Source organism: Gnatocerus cornutus, unplaced genomic scaffold, assembly GCF_029298725.1.
Source record: "Gnatocerus cornutus isolate USDA-ARS CGAHR unplaced genomic scaffold, icGnaCorn1.1 Chromosome12, whole genome shotgun sequence".
NCBI classification, from domain to species: domain Eukaryota; kingdom Metazoa; phylum Arthropoda; class Insecta; order Coleoptera; family Tenebrionidae; genus Gnatocerus; species Gnatocerus cornutus.
This window is the reverse complement of record NW_028275360.1, coordinates 1,541,564-1,563,919: the sequence shown is the minus strand read 5'-3', so window position 1 is coordinate 1,563,919 and position 22,356 is coordinate 1,541,564. Positions and strand designations below refer to the sequence as shown.

Sequence of the window (22,356 nt, the reverse complement as noted above, 5' to 3'; positions counted from 1 at the left end):
CATGGTGCATTATTTTTGGACGCTATTGTACTACATAATTTTCCAAAAAATCTATCCAAATCGAAGCAAATTGTTTAATGTTTATTACAGCCAAGATAGAATACAAAAATGGAAACATAATTACAACAAATTTACAAAGAACATACATAAAACAATTTAAAATTTAAAGAGCATATTTACAATATGGCTACAAGAGATAACTCATCAGCAGTAAGCTATTTTTCATAGTTACCTCACAATTATCAAATGAATTGATCGGTTAATAACAAAGCATTTTTCACTACTAGCTTCAAAACATATCATTATTTCGTCTGCTTTCAAACTATGAAATCTGATTTTTGTCCTACAAGGAGATGCTGAAAAGTGTATTTTGGATTGCCTGTATAAGCAATTTAGGGAGGAGTGGGAATAAAAACAAACGTCATGTATACGTCAAAAATGAAGATATTTTAGATTTTAGGTTAGAAATTTGAAAATGAGAAATCACGAAAATTAATTGTACATTCATTTGTTTTAAAATGACAAGCTTTTAATGGCAACAGAGCTTTTAATGTATGTAACGTTTTAAGTATACCATAACACTTTCTGTTTAGGCCACCACCAATTCATAAATCCACCTCCTCTGTACCAACTGAGGGTGGCAGGGTGGGGTGAGACATAACAAATTAGTTTTTAAGCATTCAAAATTCTAAACTCGAAAGAGTAAGTCGTTGTACCGATAATTCAATAAACATCCAAAAACCATTTGAGTCGAATAACTATTCCGTGTTACAACATTCCACCGTGAGGTGAAACATTGGTCCTTCGAGCCGGATTCCCAGATACTCAATATTCAAGTCGTCCAACATCGTCGTCCACCAGAGGATCCCAATCAGCTTCGTGGAGCAAAAGGTTAGTGGCTCTCAAATCCATTTTTAATTATTCCTGTTTGCCGTTATTCCTAAGTTAAACAAGCTTCAATTCCACCAACGTGTACGACGAAAGCGGATCACCGGATAGTTTCGATTCAATCAAATAATTCAAAATCATTTTTATTCATTAATTCGTGTTTAGCACAATGACGAAAATCGAAGAACTCAAAATTATTTTGGTAACGATTGCCGAAAAGTTCCGACGCATTCAAGATTACGTAAAAACCTTTGATCTCGCGAACAATAGCATTAATCGGCTAGTAGCGCGCAAACAGATTCTTGAAGGGTTACGTAAGGAATTTGAAGAAACGCAATACGAGCTAGAAGCGCACGATAGTAAAACAGAAGCAGCAAAACGAAGTAACCGCGATTCGCGAATTGCGTTCGAAGATCAGTATTGCGATTTGTTAGGCGACATTCTAGACTTAATCGAAAGGTGCGAAACAAACTCAGAATCTCAAATCAATAATAAAGGTCCACAAGCAACCACATCAACCGATAGAAACGAGATCTTACCTGACCTTCCAGCCTTAAACTTAGTCCCGTTTTCAGGAGATTACAAGGAGTGGACTAGTTTTGAAAATTGTTTTAATTCGTTGATCGGTGATCACAAAAGACTTTACGCATTACGCGGCGAAGCTTTACGCGCTATTCAATCCTTAGCCATTTCAAACGAAAACTACACAGAGGCATGGGATATTCTGATAAAAAGATTCAAAAACATGCGTTTAATCGTAAACGACCACGTGAAAACGATAATAAATGCACAGCATATTTCGAAAGCATCCGGTGTCTCTCTACGCGAATTGCTAGACGTAATTGTAACAAACATAACGGCACTTAAATCGCTGAAAATTCCAATTGAGTCATGGGATGCGATATTAGTTCCCATCATAATCGAGAAATTAGATTTTAACACGAAAAGGGATTGGGAAACGTCACTGAGCACGGAAGTTCCCAAATACGAAGACCTAATTTCCTTTTTAGAAAAAAGAGCCACGGTTTTAGAAGCGCTCCAAGTAACCCAAAAATCTAATCAAATCAATAATATACCCAACACAGTTAACGCGAAATTCATAAAACGAACTTCATCGAACCCGACACTTATTACTAAACCTAATGTTAAATCGCAATCTTGTATATATTGTAAGTCTCCAGAACACAATGTTTTTGTCTGCCCAGAATTCGTTCACCTGACTGTATCAAGCCGCCTCGAAAAAGTGTCCAAATTAAAACTTTGCGTAAATTGTTTGAGAAATAATCATTCGGTGAGCAACTGTCGCATTGCAAACGGATGCAAAACTTGTGGTCAACGTCACCACTCATTACTTCACGTAGACAATGAGACGCCAAGTACATCAAAAACAATCAATAATCATGCGATAAATGGTAATTTAGTTCATAATTCCACTTTATTAGCCACTGCTGTTATTTTAATCAAGTCCGCGAATAACAAATTCAAACGCTGTCGAGCTTTCCTAGACGCGGGATCCATGTCCAATTACATAACGGCTCACATGTGTGCAAAATTGGGTCTAGAACGTAAGAAAGAAAGTTTCGAAATCAAGGGAATCAGTGGCACCACCACTAATTCTAATGAAACGGTAGCGATATCACTAAAGTCACGATACAACGCGTATCAAGCAGACAATATCAAATGTATTGTTTTAAATCAAATCACGGAAACTTTACCATTAACACAATTGGACAACCTGGAAATTCCAAAGAATGTATTTTTGGCCGATCCGGAATTCCATAAACCAGCTGCAGTAGATATGTTAATTGGTAGCGGCTTGTTTTGGTCTTTATTATGCGTTGGTCAAATTGCACTACCTGGGGGTCTAATTCTACAGAAAACGCACTTTGGATTTGTTGCCGCTGGACCCCATCATAAACAAATCATGCCGAAATCGGTTTGTAATCTGGCAATAACTAACAAGTCCCTAGAAAACACAGTAGTAAAATTCTTTGAACTTGAAGCATCTGGTACTACCTGTCATAAACCTTTGTCGGCAGAAGAAACGGATTGCGAGACCCATTTCAGGGAAAATACGAAACGTGACATTTCGGGACGTTTTGTAGTAAAGCTGCCGATCAAACGTAACCCGCTAAAAATCGGGGAATCCAAAGGCCTTGCAATTAAACGGTTTAACCACCTTGAAACTAAATTTGCAAGAGAACCGCAACTCAAGCTAGATTATTCTAAATTCATTTCGGAGTACCTCGCTCTAGGTCATATGGAACTTATCCAAAATCCCGGCACAACTTGTGTATTTCTCCCACATCATGCGGTACGTAAGGAATCCAGTACAACCACAAAGCTCAGGGTTGTTTTTGACGCATCCGCGAAAACTTCTGATGGTACAAGTCTCAACGACCATCTATTGCGTGGCCCAGTAATTCAACGCGATTTGTTCTCGATTATAGTAGAATTCAGAAGTCATCAATTCGTTCTAAATGCCGACATCGCGAAGATGTACAGGCAAATTCTTGTCGATAATAACGATGCTTACTACCAATTGATAGTATGGCGTGACAATCCCAATGAACAATTAAAAACATTTAAATTATCAACTCTTACGTATGGCACAAAACCTGCCAGCTTCATAGCGACGCGGTGTTTGAAGGAACTCGCGGATACAAACGCGCGCGAATTTCCCATCGCGAGTAAAGTTGTTCTAAACAATTTCTACATGGACGACTTATTAGTTGGAGCTGATTCTGTAAACGAATTAATCACAATTCGAAAGCAGGTAGTAAACATTCTCGAACAGGGAAAATTCGAATTAAGAAAATTCAATTCCAACAGTTCCGCGGTTTTACCCGAAACTTCTGACGCGTCGTCTCAGATTGTTGATTTGACCAAAATCGAAACTACAAAGATTTTGGGTCTCTCTTGGGACTCGAAAAATGACACATTTAATTACGATTTCAATTACAGTGGCATACCAAAAAAGGTCACAAAACGCGTAATATTGTCCGTAACAGCGCAAATCTTTGATCCATTAGGTCTAATCGGTCCCATCATAATGCGAGCGAAAATTCTATTGCAACAACTTTGGTCTTTGAAACTGGGTTGGGACGAGTCAGTACCATTATCAATTCACACCGCGTGGACTTCGTTAATAAATGAGTTTAAACAGTTGAAAAACATAAGCATTCCACGCAAAATTATGTCATATTCATCTGAACTCATGGAAATGCACGGATTCTCAGATGCGTCCAAGCAGGGATATGGGGCAGCCGTGTATTTGAGGGTTCCAATAAGCGACAATGAATACGAACTAAGACTAATATGCGCAAAATCACGTGTCGCCCCGCTCAAAACAGTCACAATCCCACGGTTGGAATTATGCGGCGCGCTTTTGTTGGCCAATTTGATGACAAGGGTAAAACATAATGTCCCACAAAAAATCGCGCGAGAACTTTATTGGACCGACTCAACGATCGTGTTGAGTTGGTTAAAAACTCCTGTAAATACGTTGAAGGTTTTTGTGGCGAATCGCGTTTCCGAAATTAATTAATAAATTGATATCATCAGTCGTGGTAGTTCGCCGTTGGACCTATTAAAAAACAAGCTTTGGTTCAATGGCCCGGAGTTTCTTCTAGGTCCCGAAGAAACCTGGCCAAAGTCACAATTTAACCCGAACCCAGATAATATTCCGGAAACAAAAAACCCAGTAGTGCTTTGTAATGTAGGCACTCTGTCTGCCACGCTGTTGACAAAATATTCAAGTCTTGAGCGGCTTCAAAGAGTCACAGCCTGGATACTACGTTTCATAAAAAACTGCAAAACTAAAACCAAATTCAAGACCGAAAGCATAAGCAACGATGAACTTAATGAATCCCTTGAGGTCATAATTCGCATTGTTCAAAGAGATGGATTTCCCACGGTTTGGGCACATTTAAGCGCGAATAAGCCAGTACCGAAAGAATCGAAAATTCTATCGTTAGATCCATACATGGACAATTCGAAGGTGATTCGTGTTGGTGGCCGACTCAAAAACTCAAACTTAAATTTCGACGTAAAGCATCCCATTTTAATACCAAAAAATCACTTTGTCACCAATTTAATTATCAAGCACGAGCATATACGACAACTCCACGCAGGCCCTCAGGCCACTCTGGCAGCTTTACGTCAACGTTTCTGGATAGTTTCAGCTCGCAGTGCGATTCGTCAAGTATTACACCGCTGTTTACCATGTTTTTATATTCATCCTAAAACACCAAAAATCAAAATGGGCAATCTCCCGGCTGAACGAGTTACACCTACTCGTCCGTTTTTTGTGTCAGGAGTAGATTACGCGGGCCCTTTCATGATTCGAGAATCTGTTGGTCGTGGAAGACGATTAATCAAGGTCTATGTCGCGTTGTTCATTTGCTTCTCGACAAAAGCGATTCACATTGAGTGTGCTACGAATCTGACCACGGAGGAGTTTCTTGGCGCACTTAAAAGATTTGCAAGCAGACGTGGACAACCACGTGATTTATATAGTGACAATGGTTCGAATTTTGTCGGGGCTAAAAACGAATTAGCTGAATTCTTTAATACGTTAAGGCAGTCAGAACCGGAAATTACGCGCAAATTGGCTATTTTAAATACGAAATGGCATTTCATTCCAGCAAGATCCCCACATATGGGTGGTCTATGGGAAGCCAATATCAAATCAATGAAAAGACATCTGAAAACAGTAATGGGTAACGCCCATTTAACATTAATCGAGTTTCAAACACTGTTGGTTAGAATTGAAGCGTGTTTAAACTCCCGACCATTGTTACCACTAAGTCCCGATCCAAATGATTTGCAAGCCTTAACCCCTTCCCATTTCCTGATTGGAGAGCCATTAACAGCACTTCCAGAGCCCGACCTCCAAGAAGTACGGATCAACCGATTGTCCAGATGGCAGCTGGTAGAACGTCTTCGACAGCATTATTGGAATCGGTGGTCCCGCGAATACCTAAGCAGTCTCCAACAGCGAACCAAGTGGAAGCAAGACGAGGTCCCCGAGAACCTCGTAGGGGCATTGGTGCTACTCGTCGACAATTCACCTCCATTGTGTTGGAAGATGGGCCGTATCGCAGAGGTACATCCAGGCAACGACGGTCATTGTCGGGTAGTCAGCGTTCGTACCAACCAAGGCGTCATGAAGAGGTCATTGAAAAGGTTGTGTCTCCTACCCATTCAGGACCAAGAGTAGTGACCAAGTGTAGTGCGGACTTCAGTTTACGTGTGAAGGACAATTCGCATTTTATTATTATTATTTTTTTCTTCCCTTTATTGCCTTGCTTTTCTTAGTCATTTAAGTTTGTATGTACAGATGTTTATTCGTTGTTATTAATGAATTAGTTATTTTTTAATTGTTAGTTAGGCATAATAATCTTGTAAATATGATATATGTAAATACGATTATTGAAGTACTAAGTAAGTAACTTCAAGGGGGGCAGTATGTTTAGGTCACCACCAATTCATAAATCCACCCCCTCTGTACCAACTGAGGGTGGCAGGGTGGGGTGAGACATAACAAATTAGTTTTTAAGCATTCAAAATTCTAAACTCGAAAGAGTAAGTCGTTGTACCGATAATTCAATAAACATCCAAAAACCATTTGAGTCGAATAACTATTCCGTGTTACAACATTCCACCGTGAGGTGAAACACTTTCTATAGACATATGTAACATGACTAGACGTGCTAAGATTCTTATTTACAATTACACCTAACCTCTGAATCAATAGAAATATTACAATTATTAACACATATGTTTACAACATTAAATACAACATCGCGAATTTTTTAGGTCCAAAAATTATTACATGAGATTTATCGGAGTTTATTTTAAGATTACGTCTCATACAATGATCACTCAAATTGCTGAGGTTTCTATTTATTGTACTAAGACTAAGTGTATCAGTGTCGTTGTTAAATAACATATATAGCTGGGTATAATAGTGAGTGCAAATCAGAATGAAGTTCTGCTATATACAGGATAAATAACAGTGGGCCCAGAATTGACCCTTGTGGCACCTCATGAACCACAGGCAAGCAGCCAGGTATGTCATAGTTATGCTCGCTCACCACTCACTCGCTGTAACCTGTTATTTGAGTAGCTATCAAACCAGTAGCGCCCTTAGAAAAACCAAAATAGTGCAGTTTCGATAGCAATAATTGATGATCTACTGTGTCAAAAGCCTTGGAAAAATCGAGCAAAATCAAATCAAAATATTTTATATTTCGTCAAAAAATCTTGCTATTAATTTCTCCAAAATTTTTGACAACATTGTAAGATACAATTAGGTCTCAGATCATTAAGACAACTTGGTGGATTTACTTTTGCTAGAGGTACTAATTCACCAAGTTTCCACTGACTGGGAAAGACATTGCTTAAGATAGAAGTTTTAATAACATCTGTTAGTGGTTCTATAATATATTCTACAATTAACTCGAACATAATTTTAGATATTCCGTCTGCACCAGCGGCATTGCTTTTAAAAGTCTTAAAGACTAAATAAATTCTAAAAAATTCTTCGGCATGAAGACTTCCTTCTGCTACGAGGTTATAAAAACACAAGTGTGAACCTGCAAGTTCGTTTTGTAATACAGGGTAGTGACGTTGGATTTTGGGACCATAAGCACTCCCTATAAATCCACAGTAAACACGAATTTTTTATTATTCAATCATCGAATATAGAAGTCAGAAAGTCACGACCTTTAACTTTAACTGGTCTAATTTTTGATCTTGAGGAAGTCTTTTCACAAAATCAGAGAAGGAACTCTTCTCCTCTTCCTCTGAGGTCTGATCACTTCGATCATCATGGTCAGAGTCAATTACCAGCTCATCATCAGAGTCCTCTTCAACAGATTCACAGATGGAGATTATCACTCATGTTGAATAAAAATTGCCTGATTGTGTCATGATCTGAATGCGACAGTTCAACCTTTTGAGTAATAGCTGCTAGACTAGTACCCGACATTTCTTCGACTTTTCGAGTGAGAGTCGTACTAGATGTTATCTCTTGAGATTTCATAGGGAAGGCTAACAGTTGTGATTCTGGCAGGCTCTGGTGCTTCATTTCTGATTATTCCAGTGGGACTGATATAGGTACGTTCTAAAAAAACGTTTGCAGTTGTCGATGTTGTTACCAAACCAGATTTAATAATAAGTCTTGTTACTGCGTAAATTTAAATTAAAAGTTTTTTCACCGAAGAACTTTTAATTAAAATAATTGAGTTTTTCAAAATTCGTGGGAACTGTCACATCTGACATTTCGTGATCTGTCAATTCTGTCGATGCTTCACAAAAAGTTCACAAGATGGCGCTGTTAAAAAAAAATTCAAAATAACATCTTAATTACTAAAATAATTTGAGTAGATGCCACTTTGTTGACCAATCTTCATTATACCAAAGAGATTTTAATTTATAAACGCATCTGAAGAACAGACGATTTGAAGTTGGCAGTTAGAACTTTCGAGACCTCTAAAGTCCGTTTTTTTATTAAAAAACCGCCAACACCGCACTCTCCCAGCACTTTACAACCGGCAACATCGTCGATGATGACTTTTTGGTCATAAAATCAATTAGGTTAGCTGCCTAATTGACAATTTGATTACACAAAACGGCATTTCAGGCTGTGCCGAGTCTTTTCACTATTAAATCCTTTGATTTGCAATCCAACAGGCTGTAAAAGAAACACGTTTTTAACAGAAACACTGCCTAATTTTTAGAAATGTCAAAAATTTGACAACTATTTTCTCACCAAAAATCTCCCTAGGCAACGTTACCGGTTGTAATGCAATGTTTAAAAAAAAACGGACTTTAGAAGCGGCATTATTTTATGGGAGTACAATTTGTCGATTATATTTTCCACAGATTTGAACGCAATCTGAACAATTCTCAGTAATAACTCAAAGCGATTTCTCGACATTACATTTTTGGCAAAATTATTACTGAAAACTTCATCATTACTTCAATATTCTGCAAATGATTTGACGAGACCCATACATACAATCAGACCGAACAAAATTCATACATACAGGTGGGTTTTATTATTAGACATATTTTCATTTCGTGTTTTGATTGGAATTATAATAAAAATTGCTCGTAGGTGGTTTTGTTTCTCTTTTTCTTTTTGTTGCAGGGAAACTTTTTTTTATCAAGTTATTCGTTATTTAATTCATGCCTAGTCTTACGACTCGCAGAGGATTGTATATCAGTACTAATCAACATAAACCGTGTTTCAAAATGATTTTCATCTATGTAGTTGCCTTCTCAAAACTCGCTCTACGATTGAGGTTAACTACAAATGTCATTGAAAAATCTAAACCCGCATTTAAAATGAGCGGCAGATTTCTCTGACATTTCATGGCCACCCTTGATGCTAGAAACATTTATAAACACCTTGTTCTAGTTCTTTCACTTTGGATTTTTGTCAATGGTGTCTCTTATCAAACGTTAAAATCGCCAATTGGGAAAGAATTTAAACAACAAATACCAAAATTAAGCAAAGGTTGAGTCAGTTTTATTCCCCCAGCGATCCAGCCGTCTAGGACACCTGTATACCTCGCAATTGAACCTATCAATTTTCAAAATGGCGAGGTTCTGATAGTGAATGGTGTTTTCTTATGATTTATCGTTCGTCTAATGTACGATTTTCTTGTTTGTTTCGTTTTATTTTGGCCAACATTTAAAACATTTTAATAACCTTTGGAGCTGTTTAATTTTTGTTCCAAGTAATGATTAGTAAAGATTAGTAAATCAGTTATTTAATTTGAGTAGACGTGAAAGATGTTTGCGTTTCTGAATAACCAATTGCGTTTGTGCTATATTTATTGTATTCTCGATATTTCAAAATGCGTCGAGACATTATTTACTCATATGGCCGGTTTTTCAATCGCTGATTAATTGTTAATTAGTCTATAATTTGTAATTAACGAAATTTGTCAGTTTTTAAAGTGTCATTTAATCAAAAAGTTTATGTTAACGTGCAGATTACTTAATCATTGAAATATCTAATAATTAACTTCCAATTTTCTAATGTTAAAAAAAAGTTGAAAACATCAATCTGAATCTTCATTATGTGGTATTAAGATATAAACGCATACAGCAGTGACGAAGAGGTTCGTAGACCTAAAACTGTAAAAAATTTCTTTTCATTTATTAGCAGCTTTTGTTCTAAAATTTTTATCCTAAGTTCGTGTTCTTCTAAGAATTTTTCTCGCTGTAACTTCACAAAATTTAATTTTTCTTCTACAAGTATATGCCCAAGGCCAATATATTTTTTGGTACCACTTGTTTTAACAATTTTTCTACATGTAATCATGTTAATTAAAGATTTAAGAATTTGTGTTGGAGTAACTTTTACTTTGGAGTTTTTTGGTCACAGGTTCTCTCAAATTTCTTGTTGCATATGAACTCCAGTTTGTTTCAGAAGATGGCTCATCATTTGATGTACTGGGTTCTCCACCTGATTGATTAAATTAATTATAATCATTATAAAGTAAATGTATTTACTTTTTTATCGTTTGAGTCGAGAATTGTAATCTTCAACGTCAACAGCACCAGAAACCGTGTCTATAACTGCTGGTTTTGTGATCAGATCGATCAGAGACTCTCTTCTTAAAGCAACTTCTAAAAAGTGTGCGTTAAAATAGCAGACAAACAAATTTAAATTATTTACCATTGGTGTTATTTGAGTCGCTGTCGTAATTATTACATAAACCTTCAATCTGTTCGCCCAACATTTCTTTGATTGCCTTAACTACCACAGTTAGTGTAACTTCTTCAGAATTTCCACCACCTGTTTTTAAAAAAATTTTGTTTGTTATGGGCGCATTTTTGTTTCGTCGTTCGCTTTAGGTTCGCATATTTTTCTTTTAGCCCTTCACATTATGAAAATAACTTTTGCCACTGCGGCAGTTAAATTCTCTTTCAATTTTCTTCCATACGTGTCCTTTTTCTTTCCAGACTTTTTACACTCAATAATATTTTTATTTTGGTCTACTAATGCAGCTAGCAGTGTTTCCTCTTCTACAGTAAAGTTGGTGGATCGTTTGCTAGGCTTTTCCATCGCACAGGAACACTTTTCCGTTTCACTTTTAATAAAATGTTGAAGCAACTTTTGTTTGACAATGTCAAATGTTTGATGCAACTTCACAGCTATACACGGTTGTACCAACTTAACGACTTTTTGATTAATTGAGAATCGGCTAATTAAGAATTAAAAAATCATTGAAAAATGCCATTTTCGATATCCAAACGTTAACTTTTGGTTAATCAAAAATTGTCAGTTACGTGATCAGCTAATTAATCAGTAATTGAAAAAACGGCTCTTAATGAAATTTTGAAATCAAACAATTGGAGCTATTTTATACAAATAAAGACGGCGTTTTTTGAATGTTCTAGAATCGCGGTTTCTAAAATGTAAACCACCGAGTAATCCGGCAACATCTCAATATCTACCAAAAATTAATAAATAATTGTGGAAACAAGACGATCACTCAATTTATTAGCAATCTTCACCTAGAAATTTCCACTTAAACCTTAGGCAAATTGGTTATTTACATAGGTAAGTGTTTCTGCTTGCCAAGTAACACAGCTGTACACTATAAAAACACTCAATAGTAAGTTTTCGTGACACTTTAATTCAAAATGAACCGAAAATACAAATATAAAATCAAAAAATAAAATAACAAACATAAAGATCAACAGAATGCAACATTAACTCGTAGTTCAGTTGTCGCGACGTAGCGAAAAAATCACTGCATTTCTATTGGCGGGGACTACAATATTGTGGAAAGCCGCCTCTTTAGACAGAAATATCATGTTGGGAGAATGACACAGTGGTCAACACGTTTCCTTCGGATATCTAGAAACATTTATGGGCTCTCGTCCTGCAGGTTTGGTAGAGAGATTTGAGACAGACGCTGCATGGAGTGATCTTGAGCTAAACGATTGATCGTTTTCTATGAGATGGTGCTAGGGCATATCTCGTCTTCAGAGTCCGATATTCACAACAACGGTTGTTATCCATATCTGAAAAATAAGAAGTGAAATTAATGAGCGTAATTTGAGATAGATTCAGGATTCAATGTCAAGTAATAAAATAAGCACTTTTACACATTTTATTAGAGAACTAGGTGGCCCTCGGAATTCTGTAGATCTCTTTTTTCGTGAACCTCGCTTTTCCGTGGCGTTGGATTTTAATTTGAGATTGTTTATTTGACATATGTACTATGAAACAAAGATGGCCTCGGAAAAATTAGGTTTACAAAAAACCGAGTTCTAAAGAATTCCGATGGCCACCTAGTTAATTGCATTTTGTCATTTAACATTTAACAAAGAAAGTGTTAAGATAACTTCATATTTTGTGGTTTTCGTTTTTTGAAACTCTGATAGAAATAAGTACGCATGGCAAAATGTAGATTTTCCTGAAAATTTTAGAATCAAAAAAAGAATAAAAGGTTTTAAGGTTTTTAAACCAACGCGCTTCGCTATTAAAAATTTAACCGTACTACGCAGAAAATTCATAAATCAGACAGGCTTCGTCTTTCGTGGTTTCTGAGTCTATTGCAAATTCTATTACTCATACAATAAAAGAAGAAAAAATATTAGACACGTCCCTCATTTGGGCACCACGTCATAGCAAGAAAAAAATATACAACAGAATCTCGCAAATTTATATAAATTGGTGAGTTTCTATGAATACAGGCGATTTCTGAGTTGGTGTCCTCTAAGCCATAAAATGAGGCTGTTGTAAATCAGTAATAATCATCTCCTAATTACCCAATTTACGATTTTCTTTTGTGAATGTGATGCGGTACGACTCTCGATCTTTGTTCAAAACATCTGATGACAGGGGTGGAAAAGGAAAACAACAAACCATCGACAATAGAGCAGCAGTTACATAACTGGTCCAAAAAAGATTATAAAGAATAACATAGTTCGCTCTCTTACTAAATTTCTATTTAATCAAAGAAATAAAAAAAAATATAAATAAATAGAATATTGACGTAGCCCGTGATGTTAACGGAGATAGATGATTGAAGTTAGAAAATTTGTCTAATCTTTTACGGTCGCTTTTGCGTTTGAGAAGCTCTGGTACCTGTCATAGGTCCCAACCATGTTATGACTTAACAGAAATCGCCTGTAAATTCGTTAAATCGCAAATAAATATTGCATTTCAATATTCTCGATAATAAAAATTATTATACACTTTCGAGATTTTCGCTGTCATATTTAAAATGGACATACAGAAAAATGGTCGAGTCAAAAAACTTTAGAACATTTTGAGATGTGAGCAATAATTATAAATGGGTTACAGTAATTTATATTTTGGGATCCATTGTTTGGAAACGACCTGTTTGTTTAAGTTTATTCATTTATAAATTGGTATTGACCAGGGGCTGAGTTCACCTGATTTTGTCGCTGATTGTCTTGTGATTTTGTCTAACTTCCCCTGATTTCCGTGTGATTTCGTCTAACTTTCCCTGATTTTTTTTTGATGTCGCGTCTAACTCCTGATTTTCTATTGATTTCTTAATGATTTTCCCATATTGTCTGTCTGGTGATTTCTTATTGATAAGATGACTTGTCAAAAATGGCACACACTTAACTGCCTTTTATTTTCTCGCTAATTTCCCCTGATTTCCTTTTGATTTCGCCTAACTTCCCTGATTTCCTTGTGATTTCGTCTGACAATCCCTGGTTTCCTATTGAATGCCCCTGATGTTCTAATAATTTTCCATCGATTTCGTCTAACTGTCTTTGTTTTTTTGTATTTCGTCAAAGCTTCCCTGATTTCGTAATGAATTCCTCTGATTCATAGTGATTTCCTAAGACTAACACACTGATTTTTCAGGAAGATTAATCCTAGAAGTTAATATTTTTCAAAAATGGCATACGACAAACTTCCCTTGATTTCCTTGTGTTTTCGATTAACATTCTCGGATTTTCTTGTAATTTCGTCCAAATTCTCCTGATTTTCTTGGGATTTCGTCTAATTTTCCCTGACTTCCTAGTGATTTCCTCTGATTTTCTAATGATTGGCCCCCGATGTTCTAATATTTTCTCCTGATTTTTAGTGATTTCCTCTAACTGCCCCTGATTTTCGAGTGATTCTCGAGTATTGATAAGCAGACCCGCTGCTTGCAAAAAAGGTTATTTGCGGTTTTTTTTGAACTCATGCAATCACACAATAGATTCTCAATTTAAGAAGAAAAAATGCTGTTGATAATTTTTTATGGAATTCTCCAGTTACCTTTCAAAACATTCTTTTTTTACCGAAATAGGGACCTAAAAAACTCATATAGCTCACTCAAAGCGAATATTTGTATCCGAAACATGCGTGAAAAATCGTATTTTTTTGTAAATTGAGAGTACGGATCCGTAATTAATTAATGTCAGATTTTGTTTTCTTCACAGCTCGGACTGATTTTAATAAGTGCCGTTTCTCTCGAGGAAAACAATATTTTATGTATTTAAACATTGTTTAATTAAAGACGTACTTTTTGGGGTATTTAAGGTTCTGTTTTTTTTTGTTAGATTAAAATAAAACGATTATCAGGATGTCCGGTCCCATTCTTCAGAGATTTCGCATTCTTCATTCCTTGTGAATTTATTGTTTTCTTCGAATTCATATTTATTTATCGGTTCATTTATACAACGAAAATTTATTGGATCAATTCTTGGTGATGTTGACAAATTATCAAAATTACAATTTATTCCCCAAACACCAAATTTGACAAAAAATGCTGACGCGCGTTTCGATAGCAATTCTATCATCATCAGAGCGATGATTAAAACAGTTTTATTTAACACAGTTTTAATCATCGCTCTGATGATGATAGCATTGCTATCGAAACGCGCGTCAGCATTTTTTGTCAAATTTGGTGTTTGGGGAATAAATTGTAATTTTGATAATTTGGTTCATTTATAGTGAACATTATTTTAACAAATCCTTATATACCTCCTCCTTATCTCTGCTTGAACAGTGACTTTAAGTCTTAATTGGAGTACTCACTACACAATAGTACCAAACTACCAAATAGCAGATTTTGTTATTGATGAAAAATATCGGTAAAATGAGCCACCCGACTATCCCTGTCTGATGGTCGGTTTTTTTCTGGTGAGAAAGGGTGTGAAGTGGATGTCGGTACTTATAAATACTCATAAATAACAAAACTCAAGTGCTGTGATGGTGTACTCCTTTTGTGTAATAAGTACGTTAATTAAATCATACACATTTGCATTTTTAGTCTCTCTAATATCTATTATGTACTGCTTTAGAACAATTAAATGTCGGCCGAGTCGTAAATGGTACTTACGTTTCGGGGTATTTATGATGAACGGTTCGTTTTTCTTTTTTTGTTAAACTACAATAAAACGACCATCAGGACTTCTTAATCCCTTGTTAATTTATTGTTTTAGTCAAATTCATATTTGTTTATCGCGACTATCGCTGTGTGATGGTCGTTTTTTTAATTGTGTGAAGGGGAATGGGGTGACGCCGATTTAGAACTAATAATTAAATTATGAAGAATATTTAATTTATATCATCAGAACAGAATAAGTTAGGATTTCGTTGTAGATATGATTTTTTTTGTAACTTCTCCTCGTACCAAAATCACACGCTTGCAATAAAATTTCCATCGGTAGCTTTTCGAGAAATATCCCAATATGCGAAAAATTAATGAAAAATCGTATTATTTCGAAACGCTATTGTTGTAGTAGGTTGGGAATGGATTAAAATTTAGAAAGTCGAAATTGATTACACGTTCGTTTCTTTGATTATGCTTTAAGTAATAAAGTCTTCGTCACCCGGAAGGGGCAGTTTGTTTAGATACCACTTCAGATCCCAAGAAGAGACGTAAAAAATACTGGTCATAACATTCGGGCAGTATTTGAAGCTCCGTTGTCAAGTTACAGTTGCAGCAGGTACCAAATAGTGATTTTATGGCTTAATTGCAGTACTCACTATACAAAAGCATTAAACGGGTAAATTAGCAGATTCTTAAATTTTCTTATCTTTTACATCTTTTGTGTAATGAGTTCCCGCAATTACGCCTAACACACTTGCATTTTTTGTCTCTCTAATATCTACTGCCGCCGAACGATTAAAAATCGACCGAGTCGTAATAAAATTCGATACTCGTCGCGTTCATTTGATTTATCTGTTGTACTTTTGCATAAGTACCCCTAAAAAGAGCCTGTTAGATACTTGGTATTTATGCAAATTTTTTATGCAGAGTGTCAACAAATGTTTGTCCATCAAATGATGATCTGTGATTAAACAATTAATTCGCGCTTGTAAAGAGGAGTTCCGAAACATGCTTCCAGATTTTCAAGTGTAAGTTTCGCGCATACATACCGAAAACACACCTTGATGGTCAAAGAGATCCTGTATTAAAAATAAGCCGAACTCGATTAAAGAAATCAATCTCCGCGAATGTTTCCTTCGTTGCTCGGACCGATTTAAATAAGTGCCGAGACAAAAAAACCGCTACCGTATATGTTGTGTATACAAAAAATCAGACCCTTTTCTGAAATGTTTATTGCATCTTTATAGTCTCTCTCGACTTAATGGTTATGGTTTTGTCCCCACGAACAGCATTTTGAAACATCTACCACGTCAGCAAAGCCGGACGAACGAAAACGATTTTTAAAAATTTATTTCTCGAAAACCAAACGGCCGAAAAGGACGAAAACCGGCCACTTTGTTAGTTTGGAAACTCGTCGATTTTTCTAGCGGGGCAAAAGGAGCGAGAATGGTACGGTTCGGGAGGAGATAATTTTGAAAGTACGTACACGGTCGAACTCGAACATCTCAACTTTTAGAGTGAGGGTTACCCTACACGTTTTAGTATAGAGTTAACAACAGTTTACTTTTCTGTACGGATGCTCAACTTCTAAATGCTAAAAAAAAAATTAATTTTAAAAAAGAGTACAACTATATTTTCATTTATTTATTATTTATTTATTTATGAACCGATTTTAAAAATTTAAAAAACAAATTAAATGGCTTTTAATTTACTATAAGCTGATGATTTTAGAATGTTTCTAAATGTCTTAGTATATTTTGGGCAATATTCAACTTTCTTATTTTAAATTGGGACCCATATTTTTTTTTCATAATTTGGAAGATATTAATTTTCTTGATTCAGAAATGTGTAAAATGTTTTACTTTTACAAAAAAATATCAAAATTGAAAAAAAAATAGGCAGTAAAAGTTAATAAAATCTTGGTGCGTGGTGTCAAATAAGAGAATGCCGTTATTGTAATATCAAAACTAAACTAAACTAGGCTAAACTAGACTAAACACACTCACTACAGGTCTAACGGTCCGTTGCATTGCTAGTTTTTCATTTTCCATGTTCTAAGTCACTAACTACACTAATTTCCCAAAGCAAATAACGTCAATAATCAAAGTTCACTAATACAGCTCTCCAACCCATTTGTTGTTTTATTTCTCTCTTCCGTTTGTGTCGCTTTTGCCCGTTGCACTAAAGAACCGAGGTCCGTTTTCTAAATTTTCTTTAGTAATTTTGTTTTTCTCAAACACAACGTAGGTCCTAACCATTTTTGACAATCACAGCCAAACTTTGGATTTTAAATTTCGCGGTCTTTTAGCACCATTTTCAAATACAGGGTGATTTTTTTAAAACGACAGGCGTTGTAGAATTTTTATTTATGAACCGATTTCAAAAATTTAAAAAACAAATTAAATGGTTTTTAATTTACTATAAACTGATGATTTTAAAATTTTTTTAAATGTCTTAGTATCTTTTGGGCGATACTCAACTTTCTTATTTTAAATTGACACCCATATTTTTTTTTTCATAATTTAGAAGATATTAATTTTCTTGATTCAGAAATGTGTAATATGTTCTACTTTTACAAAAAATATTTAAAAAAAAAAATCAAAAATGAAAAAATTTAGGCAATAAAAGTTAATAAAATCTAGGTGCGTGGTGTCAAATAACACAATATCCAAATAACAAAAAGAACAAGTTTTCTTTCAACAAGATGGGGCTACACCTTACAATGCACAATGCATTTCTCGTAGGTGTCAATTGTGCAATGAAAAAAACGGGATGGCGTTTCAACAGTATTTTAATTAAATTAGGTAGTTGTTTTTTCTGATTTTTAATTATTATTGTCTTTTGTTATTAATAGTTTCAAAAAAAAAATGCCGATCCTTTCTGTTATTTGCTGCTTTTTGACATTACAATACGGCATTCTTTTATTTGACACCATGCAATAGATTTTATTAACTTTTATTGCTTATTTTTTTTCAATTTTGATAATTTTTTAAAAAATATTTTTGGTAGAAGTAGAACATATTGCACATTTCTGAATCAAGAAAATTAATATCTTCCAAATTATGAAAAAAAAATATGGGTTCCAATTTAAAATAAGAAAGTTGAGTATCGCCCAAAAGATACTAAGACATTTAGAAAATTTTTAAAATCATCAGTTTATAGTAAATTAAAAACCATTTAATTTGTTTTTTAAATTTTTGAAATCGGTTCATAAATAAAAATTCTACAACGCCTGCCGTTTTAAAAAAATCACCCTGTATATGTTTTGTGTGCATGTTAATGTTTTCGTTGCGAAAATTCTAAGATCCTGCACTTCTTAAAATCCATAAAACTTGTTTGATTTAACATAAAAATTTTTGGTTTTTCTGGTTTTGTCATTGAAAAAGAGGCAAGCACTAATAGGGAATAATAATTTCACAGACTGAATCACCTTTATGTTGACGATGACATGGTGCAAAAATGTTAACTTTTTTTTCAATTTTCTTTGTTGTAAATCTATTTACAAAATATAAAATGGATCGAATTTTTAATCTGACCATAACACCTGTCAGCAACAGTATTGCCAAACTGAACGCCGTTTTTGTCGTGTTGTTCTAACAGCATGAGAAGTGCACTCGTGTTTTACAACTTAAACTAGAATCTTAAAATAAAACCTAGAAAAATAATGTTATTGATAGAATTTTTTTTTGGAAAAATGGGCCACACAAGGTTGAGGACGAGAGCAGTGATTCCACTCCAATTACAGCCCAATTACATTCTCTTAATTGGAGCCCGTTGGGTAAAACTCTATGCAACGAATATATGGACATAGAATTGAAAATAATGTGTTATTCTAAAATTTAATGAAATAGGCTCGTTTGTTGGATAAATATTGACATGCGCCTGCACAAAACAATGGATTTAGTTTCACAAAATAAACTCAGTTTAAAATTTATGAAAAAAATTAAAGACGCCTCTACGTTTCAACGTTATGATCGCTGTATGATAAATTACGGAATAAAAACCACAAAAATTAAGGTTTTTCACATTCACATTCACATTTGATTAAAAACTATCAGTTCTTATCTGGTATCGGTTATGCTAAGTCGTCATTTTAGATTTTAAGAAAATTCTGTTCAGTATATGAGGAAAAGATGCTGTTTTATCAAGTTAGTGTTTAAATTTATAACACAACAATTCGTAATGATTTTGAAAACTAACTTGATAAAACAGATTTGATCTTCAACGGTCAAAAAGTGCGCCCCTCTGTAACTCTATAGAAACAGTTGAAGTGACCGGTTTTCGCCTTTTTTTCGACAGCGAAAGAGTAGAAAGTTCCATAGGCGGCGCGACAGAATTAAAATATGAGGTTTCTTGAGGCAATTCTCATGCTGAAATTTCGCTTTATTATCAATAGAAGCACGACTTATTTACAAGTGAATGTGTACCATAAAGAAAAGTCTCAAAAAACCGGAATGATAAACTTATTATCCTGTTTAACAGCGGTGTAACAAGAGTCGCTCATGTGCACGATAAATGTCGTTGTCGGCGATGTCAGTTGTCAAAATCAAAAATTATTAAACGCACGTCTAGCGTTCGTAACCACCGACTTTAATAAGTTTGAAACTAACGAATGAAAGTAAATTTATTGACAGTTTAGATGTTTTTTTTTACTTTTGTTTTTATAAATGAGTTCATGTAAAAATTTCTATTTTATTCTGATTCGTTGGCTTACAGGGCTTTCCACAAAAAGACTTACTTCTACTCTTAATGATATAATTTTCTATTTTTCACATTGTTTCAAACACAATTTGCATAAGAATAGAGCAAATAAAAACAGATTTTTTTTTTCAGATAGGGGAAAAAATGCGTTTTTTTTCTCCAATGTTTGTGTGGCTTCTGGACTCTGAAATCTTATTCGTAGAAATGTTGGCATGTCCGTTAACGTTTGACGTTCCATTGAATTTTCATATAATTCGTTGGTTCTGATATCCCATTTTTGGTTGTTACATGAATTTTTATAATTGGATCCTAAGAGTCAGTGTCGATAACCAAGTAACTTGATCGATTCTAAACATTCTTTTATTGTGTCATAGAAAGTTTTCAACTTTTCTGCAAATTCGTGGTTCAACACCCAAAGATCTATTATCTTATCCAATAATTTGGCTAGAGTTGATTTGGAAGTGCTGAATGGTCTTGCTTACTTCCCGTCTTACATTGGGTTTAAGGTTCTGTCTGCATTTTCTCCCCGTTCGTGAGCGTCGTATTTGTGTTATAATGGCTTTGGTGAATTTAATTGCTTGGTAGTTTGACGTTTGGCCATTAGACTGACTACTTATGGCACGAATCTACACGAAATCATAAAAATTGCTAAAACATGCTAAACGACGGTTACTCGCTGATTCTCGCTGTTTTCGCAAAGAAGAGCTCGAAATTTACAAAACCACCAGTTTTTATCAAGATTCAACGGCTGAATAGCGAGAAAACAGCAGACATCTGCACGAAATCATCAAAATTCTTAGAGAAATCCGCTTATTTCGATGCTAAACGACGATTTCTCGCTGATTCTCGTTGTTTTCTGGCTTGAATTCGCTAAGAGCTCGAAATCTACAAAACCGCCAGTTTTTATTTAGATTCAACAGCTGAATCGCGAGAAAATAGCTGAAATCTGTACGAGATCATCCAAATTCTTATAGAAAACCGCATATTTCGAAGCAAAACGACGATTTCTCGCTGATTTTCGTTGTTTTCTGGCTTGAGTTCGCAAAGAGGAGCTTGAAATCTACAAAACCACCAATTTTTATCTAGATTCAACGGCTGAAAGTTTTTCAGAAACGTTTGTATGTATTTACGTCTGATTTCAAGAAATCGATTTTTCAATAATATTCATCAGTGAATTTGCTTTCGTATTACAGCTATGTTGAAAACAATTTGAATTTCCACAAAAAACTCAAAAATCGCTAATAATTATATTTTTATGAGTCACGACGCTAAAATAAGGGTGCCAAAAATTGTTATTTTCGTACCAAAGCTAAAAGTGTTTCTTTGTTGGCTGAGCCTTATTTTAGACAAGGCGAGAGCAAAATGGCACTTTTGGGAGTAATAAACACAAGATTTTTTAGGCGATTTACAAGTTATATAATGTTTATTCATGATTTATTTAATCATTTATAACAATAATAATAATTGCAATTATTAATGGAGCCTTCAGAAAAGTATACATATTTGCTTTATTTACATTTGTAATTTCGGTCATTTTTCGTCCGCATTTGAGTTTTTCTTTTCTCCCAACGTCACAAAAGTCACTATTTTTCAGTCGTTTTTAGACAGTAAAGTAGGCAGTTTTGTTATATATTATAAATATTCTGGTGGCAAACAGCGAAATTGGAGAAAATATTTTTGCAAAATTTTTAAAACATGTTTTAAAAATTCACAAATAATTTCACTATTCTAGTAACAATGCGCCAAATGAAGAGAAAAAAAAACAAACCGCTGATTTTGGAGGTTAGCAGGGAAACATTTTTCTCCATTAATTTTGTGACAATTTGTCTGTTAATTCTTGAATATCAGTTTGAAAAAAAAAATCTCAAATTTTTATTTTTATTTGTAAAAATTCAATTTGCGTTCACTCATTGTTGGTCGTGGAAATAAATCTAAGGTTTGGAGAAAAAGTGGCATTTGTTATTTGACCGAAAAGTGGCTTTGTTTCGCTACGCTTCGCCTTGCCACTGCAGTTTAATTGCTGGACAAAAAGTACCACTTTTCTGCCGTATAACAAAATCTAATATACATGTCAAAATATTACAATGAGACAGAAGTTAAAAACAAACTGCTAAAAGCAGCGCCATCTTATCGACAGTAATGTTTGCCATGTGCGGTCGATTCGACGCTGCACGCCGGCTTGAAGGTTAATAGAATGATCGAGCGTTCATCTCTATTTAAGTTGAGTTTTCCACCCGATAAATCGATAAATCTTCTTATATTTGAGATCGAATTTAACCTCGTTCGAATGATAAAGCAATAGTAATTTTCATTTTTACTTACCACGATAGAAACGCAGTGGTTGGGAGCCGGTCTAGACTACTAAAGTGACTTCCTGTCGGTTTGTGTTGTATCGAGGTCGCAAGTTTTTATGTTGTGTCTCGGCAAGACC

General features: G+C 34.8%; 1 protein-coding gene and 1 long non-coding RNA gene across 2 annotated transcripts; one reads left to right on the top strand and one right to left on the bottom strand.

Annotated features, from left to right (window-relative positions):
- The first annotated feature begins 1,057 nt into the window (after nt 1-1,057).
- Nucleotides 1,058-6,433, top strand: LOC148166860 (uncharacterized). Its single transcript, XM_088048394.1, has 6 exons — nt 1,058-4,392; nt 4,453-6,075; nt 6,123-6,139; nt 6,217-6,219; nt 6,277-6,333; nt 6,366-6,433. Exons 1-6 carry the CDS (start codon nt 1,058-1,060, stop codon nt 6,431-6,433), a joined length of 5,103 nt encoding a protein of 1,700 aa, XP_087904520.1.
- A 5,094-nt stretch (nt 6,434-11,527) lies between these two features.
- Nucleotides 11,528-22,336, bottom strand: LOC148166859 (uncharacterized). Its single transcript, XR_015770923.1, has 2 exons — nt 22,248-22,336; nt 11,528-11,940 (listed from the first exon to the last, which is right to left on the bottom strand). It is a non-coding gene; the product is annotated as an uncharacterized LOC148166859 (long non-coding RNA).
- Between the last annotated feature and the right edge of the window lie 20 nt (nt 22,337-22,356).